The 12,091-nt window shown below is 40.4% G+C and overlaps 2 protein-coding genes across 3 annotated transcripts in view; both read left to right on the top strand.

The window, feature by feature from the left end:
* Window positions 1-2,146, top strand: part of LOC105034729 (protein EXPORTIN 1A) — a 30,349-nt gene extending 28,203 nt beyond the window's left edge. The window contains exon 32 of the mRNA XM_010909985.4: window positions 1,642-2,146. Within this exon, the coding sequence (XP_010908287.1) occupies window positions 1,642-1,764 (123 nt within the window). The 3' untranslated portion in view covers window positions 1,765-2,146. The remainder of the gene's footprint in view (window positions 1-1,641) is intronic.
* A 2,586-nt stretch (window positions 2,147-4,732) lies between these two features.
* Window positions 4,733-7,609, top strand: LOC105034730 (uncharacterized). Of its 2 annotated transcripts, none has more exons than XM_010909986.4 (2): window positions 4,733-4,964; window positions 5,304-7,609. In XM_010909986.4, the coding sequence occupies exon 2, from the start codon at window positions 5,475-5,477 to the stop codon at window positions 7,362-7,364; it is 1,890 nt and encodes a 629-aa protein (XP_010908288.2). In that variant the 5' UTR covers window positions 4,733-4,964; window positions 5,304-5,474; the 3' UTR covers window positions 7,365-7,609. The 2 variants fall into 2 exon arrangements, with proteins under 2 accessions (XP_010908288.2, XP_010908289.2); XM_010909987.4 differs by having other exon boundaries at window positions 4,733-5,036.
* The last annotated feature ends 4,482 nt before the right edge of the window (window positions 7,610-12,091 follow it).

The raw sequence follows: 12,091 nt of genomic DNA, 5'->3' as shown, positions 1-12,091 counted from the left end.
ATATTTTCAGTGGCTACAAATTTCTTTCAATAATTTGTCTGAACTTATGGGCTTGATTCCTTGTAATGATTACAACACTATAAATCACTTTAATCTATGGGCGGTATAATGCTTTCCTCTATTGTTAATATGTAAAACTATTAGAATTCCATGCTTCTTTTTGGTCACTTATCACTTTCATACATATGCATAATAAACCTTTGACTATTTAAAATATGAATGCGTTCATGTCTTGGATAGATGTCAATCCTTGTTCTGTATTTTGATCATTGGACCTAGCCATGTCCTAAACCCATATCCAAGTCACCATGCTATGCTATATATATAACTTGACAATTGTACACAAAATTATTATTTGATTGCTTAAACTTTGGCCTATGGCTGAGCAAATAACCAAAACCCGAAGAAACCCTCCCAATCCGACCCAGCAAACATTAGTTTCGGCCGGTTGAAAGACATAAATCGGATGGAATCGGGTTGGGGTTTGTAAAAAATTGGTTATTTATGGTTGGATTCGATTCCTACACTTTTAACTTGTATGAAACCGAACTCAACTGATGTAATATTTCGTAAACTCATTTTCATTTTTGGGACGGCGTCGTTTAGACTTCAATACTTTATTTTAAAAAACACCCAGTCATCTATTTGGATTCATGGGAATATTAATGTTGAATTGTTGATGGAAGCACATCAATTTGAGACAATTTTAAAGTAAAAGTTTTCAGATGTAGTTATTTTCAGATGAGTAAATCTTTCCGATTTCTGTTTTGTTTTGTACATATTCAAAAATAAGCCCAAAATTTATAACTTATAAGGTTTAGACTTTTTTTGCATTAAATTGATTAAAAAAAAAGTAAATAAACTTAAATGGATCAATATTGGATTTAAAAATTAATATTGGGTTCACATTGAAGCCCAAATCGATACAACCCACCCGAACCTGCTATAAACCATTCATTTCGGTTTCAAGCAGTTTATACATGATAAATTGTTGACAGCGGGTTGAATTTTCTTCAACCCGATTTGGTTCGGTCGGATGAATTTTTCTCTCAACCCAACTGAACCCAACCTGTGCTCAGCCCTACTTTGGCCAATCACAATCATTGTTTCTTTAGATTTAGATTATCTCTCAAGAGTTAAATATAGCTTAGCTTGTTGTCAACTTAGGCCAGTTAAAATCTGACTCTTGGGGTGTGGATCTTTTGCTTTGATATTCTTGAGGATGATGCTTATTTGCTCTGCAGGTCAGTAGAAAACAATGCTTTGCAGCTCAGTTGCTGTTAGATGGGGCTTTGGGATGCATGAAAGCCTCTTTGTGATTAGTGCTTTTTTTTTTTCATGGTCCTGAATGCTTAATCCACTTTGTATGGCATGAATGGCCGATGGAATCCTTTGGAGAGGAAAGTGGGTTGAGCATGACCAGTGCAGTTGTTTCCCCTAGTGATACCAAGTGTGGAGGGGTTATGCACTTGGAATGGTTATTGAATTGGAACTCTCCAATCACATCTGCATATAGATAATATATTTCCATAGGTGGTTTGCCATGAAATGTTTTAATTGCAGAATCAACGAGCTTGGGAAAAATTAAATATCAGCTTAGACCATGTAGCTGTGTCTAATGCTTTCTACCTTTGCATGCAGGACAATAAAGATCTTTATGCAGAAGAAGCTGCTGCCCAAAGAGAAAGGGAACGGCAACGTATGCTCACCATTCCAGGGCTCGTTGCCCCTAGTGAGTTGCAAGATGAGATGGTGGATTCATAGTGTTGATACAAGGATGTGATATTTCTGCAGTTTCTTCAATCTTGGGATGGTGCTTTAAATAATTTTGCCAAATTCTCTGTCAAGTGGTTTGGAGATGACCCAGTTTTCTTTCTCTGATATTTTTTATATGGTCAGAGAGAGACGAGACACTGGTCTGTCGCAGCACTCTTCAGACTGCTGGTGATATCTGGAGAATGGTGTTGATGCCAGTTGAAGTAGCCGCAGTTTTTATGCAAGTTAATTTTTTCAAATATAGGGTTTAAATTGTTGTTTTCATCAGTTGGTGTTGGGATGATTGTTGCTACTTTACCTACTGAGGTTCAAGTGGCTTATGTATTTGAATATTTGCAGGCTTGTGAAAAGGTTTTACGTTTTTGTGTAACTGCCTGTCTGAGTGGTTGTATATCCTTGTTTTGTTTCTACGACGCAACTATTTTTTTTTTGGTTTCATGATAAACAAACATCTGATCATGAATTCTAAGAAAAAATTGCAGCGGCATCTTCTGAACTTTTTTTTTTAAAAAAAAATTTATATTTTGATTCCAAAAGTTTAATAAGTTTCGAGTAGATCTTAAAACTTTAAAATCATTGTAAAGTGGTCCGGTTGCCTGTTTTTGGCATGAAATGATTAGAATGTCGTATATCACCTTCAATTAATATTTTTGGTTAAGAGGTATTAATTAATATTTTTTTATTTGATGTCACGGGAATTGTTAAGATCCATTTGGAATCATGATCGAGAGTGTTGAGGAAATAGGAAGCATCCCATTCCATTTTTTATCTAAAAACAAGATATCAAGAACTTTGAATACCTTCTCTGACTCTAGTCTCCTATTGCTGTGTTAGATTTTGGGATTGAAAGCTCATTGGTTTTCTTTCTAATTTTTTTAGAGCCTAACAAATTTTTTCTGAATTATTTTTAATGAATTTGTGAAGGTTTTTTAGCTGAAAGTTTAGTAATTTTAGTTAAGTTTTAGATTATTTGACTTTTTTGTCTTAATAGACTTGTTATATGTATTGTTGTCGAGGTTAGAGGTTAAGAGAGGAAAAGAGGTGCCTTTTTTTTTTGGGATTAAACTCAACAAGTGATTTGAGTGATATGTAGAAGAAAGATGCTTGCTTTTTAAGCTTTAGAGTTTTTGATTCAATTCTTTATTTTTCTTTTCGTAGATATAGTTCTATTGTTTAGAAGTGAGGAAGGAAATCTGAAATCTATTATGAAATTTTCTGGAAGTTGTTTTTGCTAGGGGAACTAGTACTAACTTGGGGGAGGTTTTTCATTGGTAATAAAAAAAGAGACTCTTTTCTTTGCTATCTTTTTTGGTATATGGTATTCTAAAAACTTGTAAGAAGATCTATTTAGAATTGTGGAGATTTCTATTTTTTTTTTTTTTGGTTTGATATAATGGGAACCATGAAGATTCATTTAGAATCATGGTATATGGATCTTCATGACATACACAGGCTACAAAGAAAAATAGAAATGAGCAACAGAAACAAGGCATGTGCATAAGTTATGAGAGATTAGGGATTTTACTCAACAATGATGAGGAACTTCTTTTTCTCTTATTCCTCCTGCAAGGAAACCATATTCCATGTTTTTAATTCTCAATCATGATTTCAAGTTGAAAGAGGGAAGTTTTCTTTTCTTTCTTTTTTTTTTGACGTGAGACAGCAAAATAGAGAAGAACATAGGTATTTCAGAGAAGAGTTGACGTATGAGACGTCGAATCTATGCTTATTTTAATTTCATGTGCCCTCAATCTACAGTTACAATAGAAGGTAATGTTTGGCTCGAGTATTGGGTGGAGGCATGGTTGCTTTTAGTGCTTGAAGCTATTATAATTCAGATTTCTCCTTCTCCCTTCGATCTATATTTCTTTCTACCTCTCCATCCTATTTTCTTCTTTGTCTCTCCAATATATCATTCTCTCTCTTCTTTTCTACTTCTTTATGTCCGATGGGGAATAGAGACCAAAGCAAAAAAAGAGAAAAGATAATGGTTACACGAAAATCATGTGATTTTTCTCTCTCTACTCTATTTTGTGTGAAAATCAAGAAACTTCGAGGAAAGATATTTATAACATTTCGTAAAACTTAATCTCTCATATGGCCCTTACGTCATAATGTTGTCTAATGCAGGTAGACGTCTGGATCTCTTTATAATGTTTTTAAAGTTTGGGGGTCTGTTTAAAACTTCTTTCTTTTAGGATTTAAGTGTAAATGGATCAAAATTGAAGAAGTCTACCTCTTTGGTTCTGTGGTATTGTTGTCAACTGGTTGTGTCAAAGGGCCTTGGAAACAAAGTGGAATCATGATAATGTTTGTTAGAGGGATTCAAGGGAATCTGCAATATTGTGATATGGGCAACAGAACTGGTGGTGGGTTTAAAATGTGAGGTTGAACCATTCAAAAGATCACGAGGGATGCCAAAAGAAGCACGACTAATGCTTACCGGTGGATGGTTTTACCAGAGTTTATAGGCGAAGCTTGATAAATACTATGTGAATTCTTACTCCTAGCCACGCTTATAAATCCCGTGAATGTTACTCCTGGAAAGTAAGGCTCATCTGTGGTACGGTTCTTTGATGCGTTACGGCTTGAACACCAAATTTGATTCTTTTTAGCTCTTAACCTGTCATATTTGTACCCTGTTCACTAATGTTAAATTCCTTCAAGCCTACGGGAAGCACACTTGGAAAAGTGAAGCTGCCAGGTGCTCGATGTGTGTTAAATTACAGGTTTACTAGGATTCGATATAGACCTTCTCTAACTAGTGAAATTAACTTGTAATCTAGGTCCTTACAAAGGTCTAAAAGGAGACTGATTATCCTAACACCTGGAGGTATCGTAAATCCAAGGTCTAAAAATGTAGCATATCATTCTGTTGTTTATAATTTCCTGTGTAAACCACGACGAAATGGGGAAATGCTTTGATTAAGTAATTATATAAGCCAAGCTCATGTCGTCTTAATTATCTCCTTGAGCCACTGGTTAGATCGGAAACCTCCCCTCACCCCACCTTTCGTCCTCTTGGAAGATAGAAATAGAACCACGCGAGCATTCACCCCATCGACTTCCGTACCATGTTGCAGGGATTGGCATCAGAGCCATTCAAAGGACTTGAGTGTAGAAGAGAAAGGGCTCTCGTTTCTGGACCGGCTACGACTGGTTCATCATTGGATCTAGATCTATTTGATGTGAGCACTTCTCTCGATCTATTTCTTGACCACTCTTTCCTGCAGCTGCGTTTCTTCTTTTAGTGATGCCTGGTAGATTTTCCCCTTCTCTCTTCTCTTTTCGTCAAATCTGATTATATCGTTGTACTATTGTTGAATTATCTGCATTGATTGGAGATTCTAGGAATCCATCGACGTTTGCAAATTTTAGTCTCTAACTAAAGGGGGACAAAATAACCGGATTTGATTGATTCATATTTTGATAATTTAGCGGGTGAATCGAACCCTACAAGTTCCTGAAGAGTGTTCATGATTTTGGGACATTTTTAGAGCCTGGTTTTTCTTTTTCGTCTTCTGTAGATTGAGGTTTTCAAAGGATTTTTGCGGGCTTTTGGGGTTTCCAAAGAAATTCGAGAGTGATCAATTGAGCCGAAAGATCTTCACTTGGTGAGCGATTCACCGAGTCTAGTGCTTACAAGTTGGAGATTTGTAGCTTCTTTCCCCCCAACTTTCTGATAAAGGTTTGCTACCATGGAGACGCACCTCAAAGACCTCTTTGCCCGTTTCCAAGAGCAATTTGGCTCCGGCCCGGGCCTCGGCCCGAGCTCCGGGACCTGCCTCCTAAAGGTAGAAGGAATTGCCCCAGCATTTATCAAATCCCTTTTCCGGGCCTCCGCCGCTCTCTACCGTACCGACCCATGGAAGAGGCTGCGACCTGGCCATCTATTCGGCATCCGGATTGGCAAGGACACTGACTGGTCGAACAAGAAGCAACTATTCCCTTGTGCCCAGTTTGTTGGTGGGGATGGAGGAGACCTGGGCTTCCACTTGTTCAAATCCGAGCAGGATGCTCAGAAGATGACAGGCGTAAGGGAGACGGTTCGGGTTCCTAATGTGGAGCTCCTGAGGGTCATCTTTGAACCAGCATCCCTGCTGTCCCCCCCAAACAAGAGGATGGTTCGGTCCCTATCATTGGAGGCTTCCGGACCTGATCGGTTTCCCGTCATAGATGTCGCTAGGTGCACTTCAACAGGAGGATTGCGGTTTCGCAACTCCACTCTTGAGGAGCTCTGCTATGTCTATGCTTTCATGAAAGCGATTGCCCTTGTGCATCCATTGCTTGAGTGGGCAGATGATGGAGCGCTAAGAAGAGGAAGGTTGATGAGCTTTGAGCCCTTTATTGAGACAGTTGATGTGCAGTGGCCTCCTGAAGTCGCCAAGGGTGGAGACCTTGTAGCAGTTACAATCTCGCATCCTCCCGGTCAGGTTTATGTGGAGAAGAAGCTTGTTTCAACTCCACCAAAGTATGCCGAGCCACCAAAGGAAGAGCTTCCACCAGTGGAAGCATTGGCTAATTGGACTACGTTAAGAAAATGTGCAATGTGTGAGAAGGAAGTCCATGGAGATCAGTCTTTGTTCTGTGGCCGGTGTCGTGCTGCGGTTTATTGTGGCCCGGTATGCCAGAAGCAGCACTGGAAGGAAACTCATAAAAGTATATGTGGACTCTACCAAGCAATGATGGAAAGGGAGGAAGAGTTGGCTATGAAGATATTTATTTTCCCTTGCTTTGTTGATCACCCTTGTAAATGGCTTGAGTCAGTGGGTCTCCATCAGAAAGGGATGTGGAGAAGGAAGTGCAGCTGCTATTCTCATTGCCCATTTGGCCTTCTCCCTTCAAAGGCCAGTACAATCTCTGAGTCATGGGGAAGTTTGAGTGATGGGGAGTACCCTCCTGATTCTGCATTCCCAAACTATTTGAATGGAGCTTCCAACCCGATCCTTCTATCCGGTTGGTCAGAGTACTACAGTCTCCGCTCCCTCCCGATGACAAGCCCGGTTGCCGCCATATTGTCCCATCCTTTGACAGTTTATCACATACTGACCGCCCTTGTTATAAGCTCCAAGAACCGACTTGTAAAGGGAAAAGAAGTGATTGTGCATTACCTTGGCCCTGCTGGGGAGCTAGATTGGATGCCTGCTTTCTCAGAGATCAGCCATTTGCTGAATGGTTCAGGTAACATACAGATAGTCATGATTGGGCCAGAGGTTCCAAGTAATCTATCAGGAACAGTGTCAGGAATCAGTGGTAGATTGAGAGTGAACTTGGTGAGGGGCATCTATCAGGAACAGGCCTCGTACCTTTCCTCGCCTCATGCTGTCATTGCTCTGAATTGTGGGTTGGAGAACTATGGGAGCTGGGGGGGTGCTCTTGAGTTGATTAAGTCGATGAATGTGCCGGCTTTCTTCACTGAAAGGTCTGAAATCTCATGTGCAAATGCTAAGCAGGTGCTTCGTGGGGCTGGGCTGCAGGTCACTCACCCTGTGACACCAAACCCTTTTCGTTCACCGCTGCGAGATCAGATACCTTCCAGTAATTTACCCTCATTCAGCAATGGTTTTGTTTTTGGGGTGAATACATGAAAAGCAGACCATGGCACTGGAAGGTTCTTCAGATTGTCTTCATAATTCTCTTGATTTGTCTGCTTGTTTGATCCTTAATCCCCAGGAATTCGAAGTTGGAGAGCCAAGGCGCCAAACTTTTCTTTATGTTTCGTGGCATGTGTCCAATTTTAGTGAGGTTGTAGACTACTAAGATTTTGTGCTACTGTTAATTGGTATTTGGATATGATGAACCTATTTACATGATCTTAGAACCTTTTGTTTTCCTTTCTGGTGATCAACCAGTGACCACTGCTTCTTGATGTGGATTGTATTATGTTAAAATTTGTCGTGGTCAGCTTGAATGTTGCACCATGAAAACTAGTTAAATTTTGCTGAACATAAAATTTGGATCATGATCTCGACAAATCTGGTTTTCTGATGTCCACCATATTGGACTGTCATCGACGTCGAACTTATACAGGACCTCGAATCCAAAATTTCGAAAGCGGTGGCACTTTTCTGGGTTGCTTGGTGTATATGATTGAAGATCCTACAAAATCGCCTTTGTTTAAACCGGGCGGTAGCCTGGTGGTCACACTAGTCGTCCATCTGGAGAAGGACCAAAGTTTGCAAATTGGATGGAGGTCCAAACTTCTGAATGGGGAGTGTACACAGAGAGTGAGAGAGAGAGTGGGCGCGTATCCTGCCAGATCCGGCTGAATGTTGCCAAAATAGGCCCTCGGGATTTTCTTTATGTTCTCTCTTTGTTCTTTTTAATATTTTTAAATGACGAGAAGACGATCCTTGGCTGAAATTTATTAGAGTAAATTACACTAATCCTCTTGAGGTCTAGGTAATTATATATTTCCACCTAGGGGTGCTTGGTTGGGGGGGCGGCGGTTGAGATCTGGAATGAAATTGGAATGAATGATTCTCATTCTAGCCACTTGATTGGAGGGAGTCATATTTCGATTTCGGAATGGAATGGAAATTGTCCAATCTATCTAAAACTTAATTCCCATTCTCATCTATAAATTCAAATTTTCATTCTGATTCGATTTTTGGTCATAAACCAAATTTTTTTGGAGGATTTGATCATTTTCATTCCGATTTCAATTCCAATCTCGAACCAAGCACCCTCCTAATATTTTTGAAATATACATTTCATTACTTAATTTGTGCTATGTGCATAAAATATAATCCATAACTATTATATTTATTTTAAATAAGCCAATGCCTTAGTCCCTCTCTAGCCCATTTGAATCTTAAAATATCTTAAATTCTTTATTTTTATTATTCTATTATTTTATTCTTTTTGTTATTTGATTTTTTTTAAATTTCAAATTTTTATTTTTGATCAAATTATTTCTAAATATCAAACTTGTGGTGGTGATTAGAATAACTAAAAAAGTATGTGTTGCTGCAAGACTTTGATGGTTGTTGATGTGGCTAAAGGTGGGAGGGGGGCAGGAGTGGGGTTGGGGGGGGGGGGGTGGTGTGGAATCCAAGCGTCGGGACATTGAGATGGACCTGTAAAAGACATCCACACTTGCTGGGGTTTCTTCGGCATGGGACCCTCTAATGCACAAGTCAACGGAGCTTGAGCATATTAGAAGGGAGAGAGAATATAAGAGCTTAGTATTGCTTAGCTTAGCTTACATCGAGGGTCTCCTTATTATCTCTTTATAAAGGAGTTGTAGACTATTATGCCTGAACTTATCGGCTGTCCTACTAGGCCATGGTTTGCTAGGCCATTAGAATAGGAAATTTGTCAGTCAAAGGTCGTCAGTCACAGGTAGTGGCCATGTTTTGATAGTTCATTAGGAGATTCTTGGCTCACATGGCCGAATGACCGATGACCTAACGTCAGTGTGCATCCAAGGTCTTGGCCTGAATGTGTCCTCACCGGTATCAGTCGTAGAAAGTCATCCTATGTGGTTGGCAAAGTCCCGATCTTAAGGTCGGTAGGCACCTGAGTGGTAGGGTCGGACGGGAATCGATGAAGTTGCATGGATTAGACCCCCGAGGGCGATCCTAATAAGTCTTCGACAGCGTGTTGATGTCCTCAGCAGGTGGCCGAAGATGATGCCTGGGGACAAAGTTCAATAAAGTTGTTCGGATATCTAGATGATGTTCGTCGTTCAGAGTTCACCTTGATACCTCAGTCAATCCAAAGAGTATGCTCGAGGATGAGTCCTAAGGTAGTATGACCCCATAACACTTGCCCCCCACTTCTAAATTCGAGATATTTATTTTGGACAAAGGAAGTAGTAATCTTCAAAATATATCCTTGGCATATGTCCAAAATGGCGAATCCAAGTTGCTCGACTTTCAGGTGAACTGCCACATATCTTCGCAAAATCCAATATTGATTTGACAAGTCATTTTGCAAATTGTGCTTTAATTATTTAGAGAGATTTGGCACTTTATGGATCCTAGAGCATTTATGAGGGATGGGCGGCTCAAGGCAGATTATTATTTCAACATCGAAAGATACTCTTTGATGGTTATAGGCTAACCAATTGAAGGTTGCCACATGTCAGTAGTCGATTGACTTGAAGTTGTTTCATGTAGATCGATTTGCATGGTTGAATCAGAGCAATGGACTGTTGAAGGGTTGTGAGATCGGATGGCTTTGATTCGAGATGTGGTGAAGATCCATTGGATCGAAGCTTCGATCGGAGCCATTGTGGCATAATATAAATAGGCCAACTCTCCTACTGTTTCTATTTTTTCTGGCTGCTTGTCGCTTCTGCACTCTAGTCTGCAGTTTGCTAGAGGTCTCCCTTGTTGTTGTTTGCTCTGTCTTCTTCTCCTACTCCGGCAACTTTTCTGGTCCTTTAGAGAGCTTGTTGCATCCACAACCTCCTTTTCTGATTAGTTTTTTTGCCTCTTTCTCAGTCCCAATCATTTTTCTTCTTGTTCGTTCCCTTTTTGGTCTTTCTTTTTTCTTATAATGTTTTTCAGTAGAGAGGATTGGGTTAAAAGTCGTCGAGGTAGCCAGGGCTCTTAGTCACCTTCTCTCCAGTCTGGATCTGAGGGGGGTCCTCAGACCACTATCATAAGAGCCTCTTCATTTGGTCACCAAAGTTCTTTTGATGCTAGGGAAGAGGAGTCATCCGTTATTGAGGCTGACCTTCTAAGGTTTCGATCTCAATATTCTATTCCTTCTGCTTTTTAGCTTGAAGTCCTGAATCGGGAAGATCACATTTCTTGGGCTCTGAAGGGTTGAGTTGCCCTTTACAAAGAGATTCTGTGAGCAGATCTTCGATTGCCTTTCTACTCGTTTGCTTCTAATATTCTTGATTTTTATAGCATTCTTCTGATCCAAATCATCCCAAACTCCATTTGGATGATTTCTATCTTTATCATCTTATGGAGTTGATTCAAAATCCCATCGAGGACTTGTCTTTTCAAGGTGTTGTTCATTCTAAAGAAGTACCCTTACGACAAAGGATAGTGGTATTTTAGTTCTCAGTATGGGTATAAATTTATCGATGGCTTTCTATCCTCCATTAAAGATTAGAAGGGTCGATTCTTTTTTGTGTCCTCTGACCTTCATGGAGGCTTCAGTTGATTTAGAGCGATCCTTGGCTTTTCTCAAACAAGAAGTTGGTCCTCCCTGAGGATGAGGACCATCATAAGTTGCTCAATGTCCAAGTACTGAAGTTGAGTGAGCTTTTGGCCGAGCAGACTCTCTACGATGCCAGCCTTAGTCTGACTTTTCTTGGGATATGTCTGAGTCTTTTGCTTTGTTGATTATTTATTTTTTTTCTTTTTGTGCTGACTTTTTATCTTCGATGTTGCAGTAATGAAGTTGTCACTTGATTCTCTCAAGGCAACATTGCTAAAGAAGAGGCCATCTGGATCGTCCGATGGGGAGTCTTCGGCAAGGAAGAAATCCAAGTCAATTCCAACTCCTCCAGCTCCATCAGCTCATCCAACTCCGATGACTTCTCATTCTATGGGGTCTGAAGCACCGATTTGGTCAAAGCCATCGAGGCTCCCAAAGTCATCGTTGCATTGTTGTTGAGGGTAGCTCTTGCCAGTCACATCGGAATTGATCTAAGCTTCGATTTTGCCACCTCCTCATCAGACTCCATCCCCCACAAGGTTGGGGTCTCTTCCCATATCTCCTGCCGTGCTGACTGCAGCTACTCGACATGAAGTAGGGCCCTTGTTGTCTACTACCGAGGAGGATCTAATCACCCTTATCAAAAGAGTTCGATAGGATGACTCTATTTTTCGAAACCAGCAGCTTGGTAAGGAATTGATGGGCATGGTGCTGTTGCTACCAGACTAGGTTAGGACCAAGTCCTAACATTTTGACAACGTGTTGACGACCTCAGTCGAACACTTCTTCAAGTTAATTAAGTTTATTTTGACTTGTCTCTTGTTTCTAATACTTGCAAAACTCTTGACTTCAGTTTCTCTTAGTAGATAATGTATGATATTGCTCACCTTGGTGATGTAGTCATCTGGTTAAACCTCATCAAATGGAAGCTTGAAGGGGAGCTGCACGACGTCGAGGCCCAGAAGAAGGCAATAGTGGAGCTAAGTGAAGGCAGAGGAGGAGTCTTCCAGGATGAGGTCTGATCTCTTCGAAGTTCGGGAGAAAGTCAGACAGCTTGAAAGCTGCTTGGTGGTGCAACACAACATCGTCGAGGTGCAGCGAGAGAAGATTGCCAAATTGGAGAAAACCTTAGAGCTCGGCACCGAAGCAATCCAAGCTGCTAAGGAGAAGGTCAAATTGGTAGAAGATTAGG

The sequence above is a fragment of the Elaeis guineensis genome, chromosome 6 (assembly GCF_000442705.2).
Source record: "Elaeis guineensis isolate ETL-2024a chromosome 6, EG11, whole genome shotgun sequence".
NCBI classification, from domain to species: domain Eukaryota; kingdom Viridiplantae; phylum Streptophyta; class Magnoliopsida; order Arecales; family Arecaceae; genus Elaeis; species Elaeis guineensis.
The sequence above is the reverse complement of the archived record's forward strand: the minus strand, read 5'-3'. Positions and strand labels throughout refer to the sequence as shown.

What these genes read in the sequence shown, in the direction of transcription:
- LOC105034730 (XM_010909986.4), top strand. Translation starts at nt 5,475, where the DNA reads ATGGAGACGCACCTCAAAGACCTCTTTGCCCGTTTCCAAGAGCAATTT.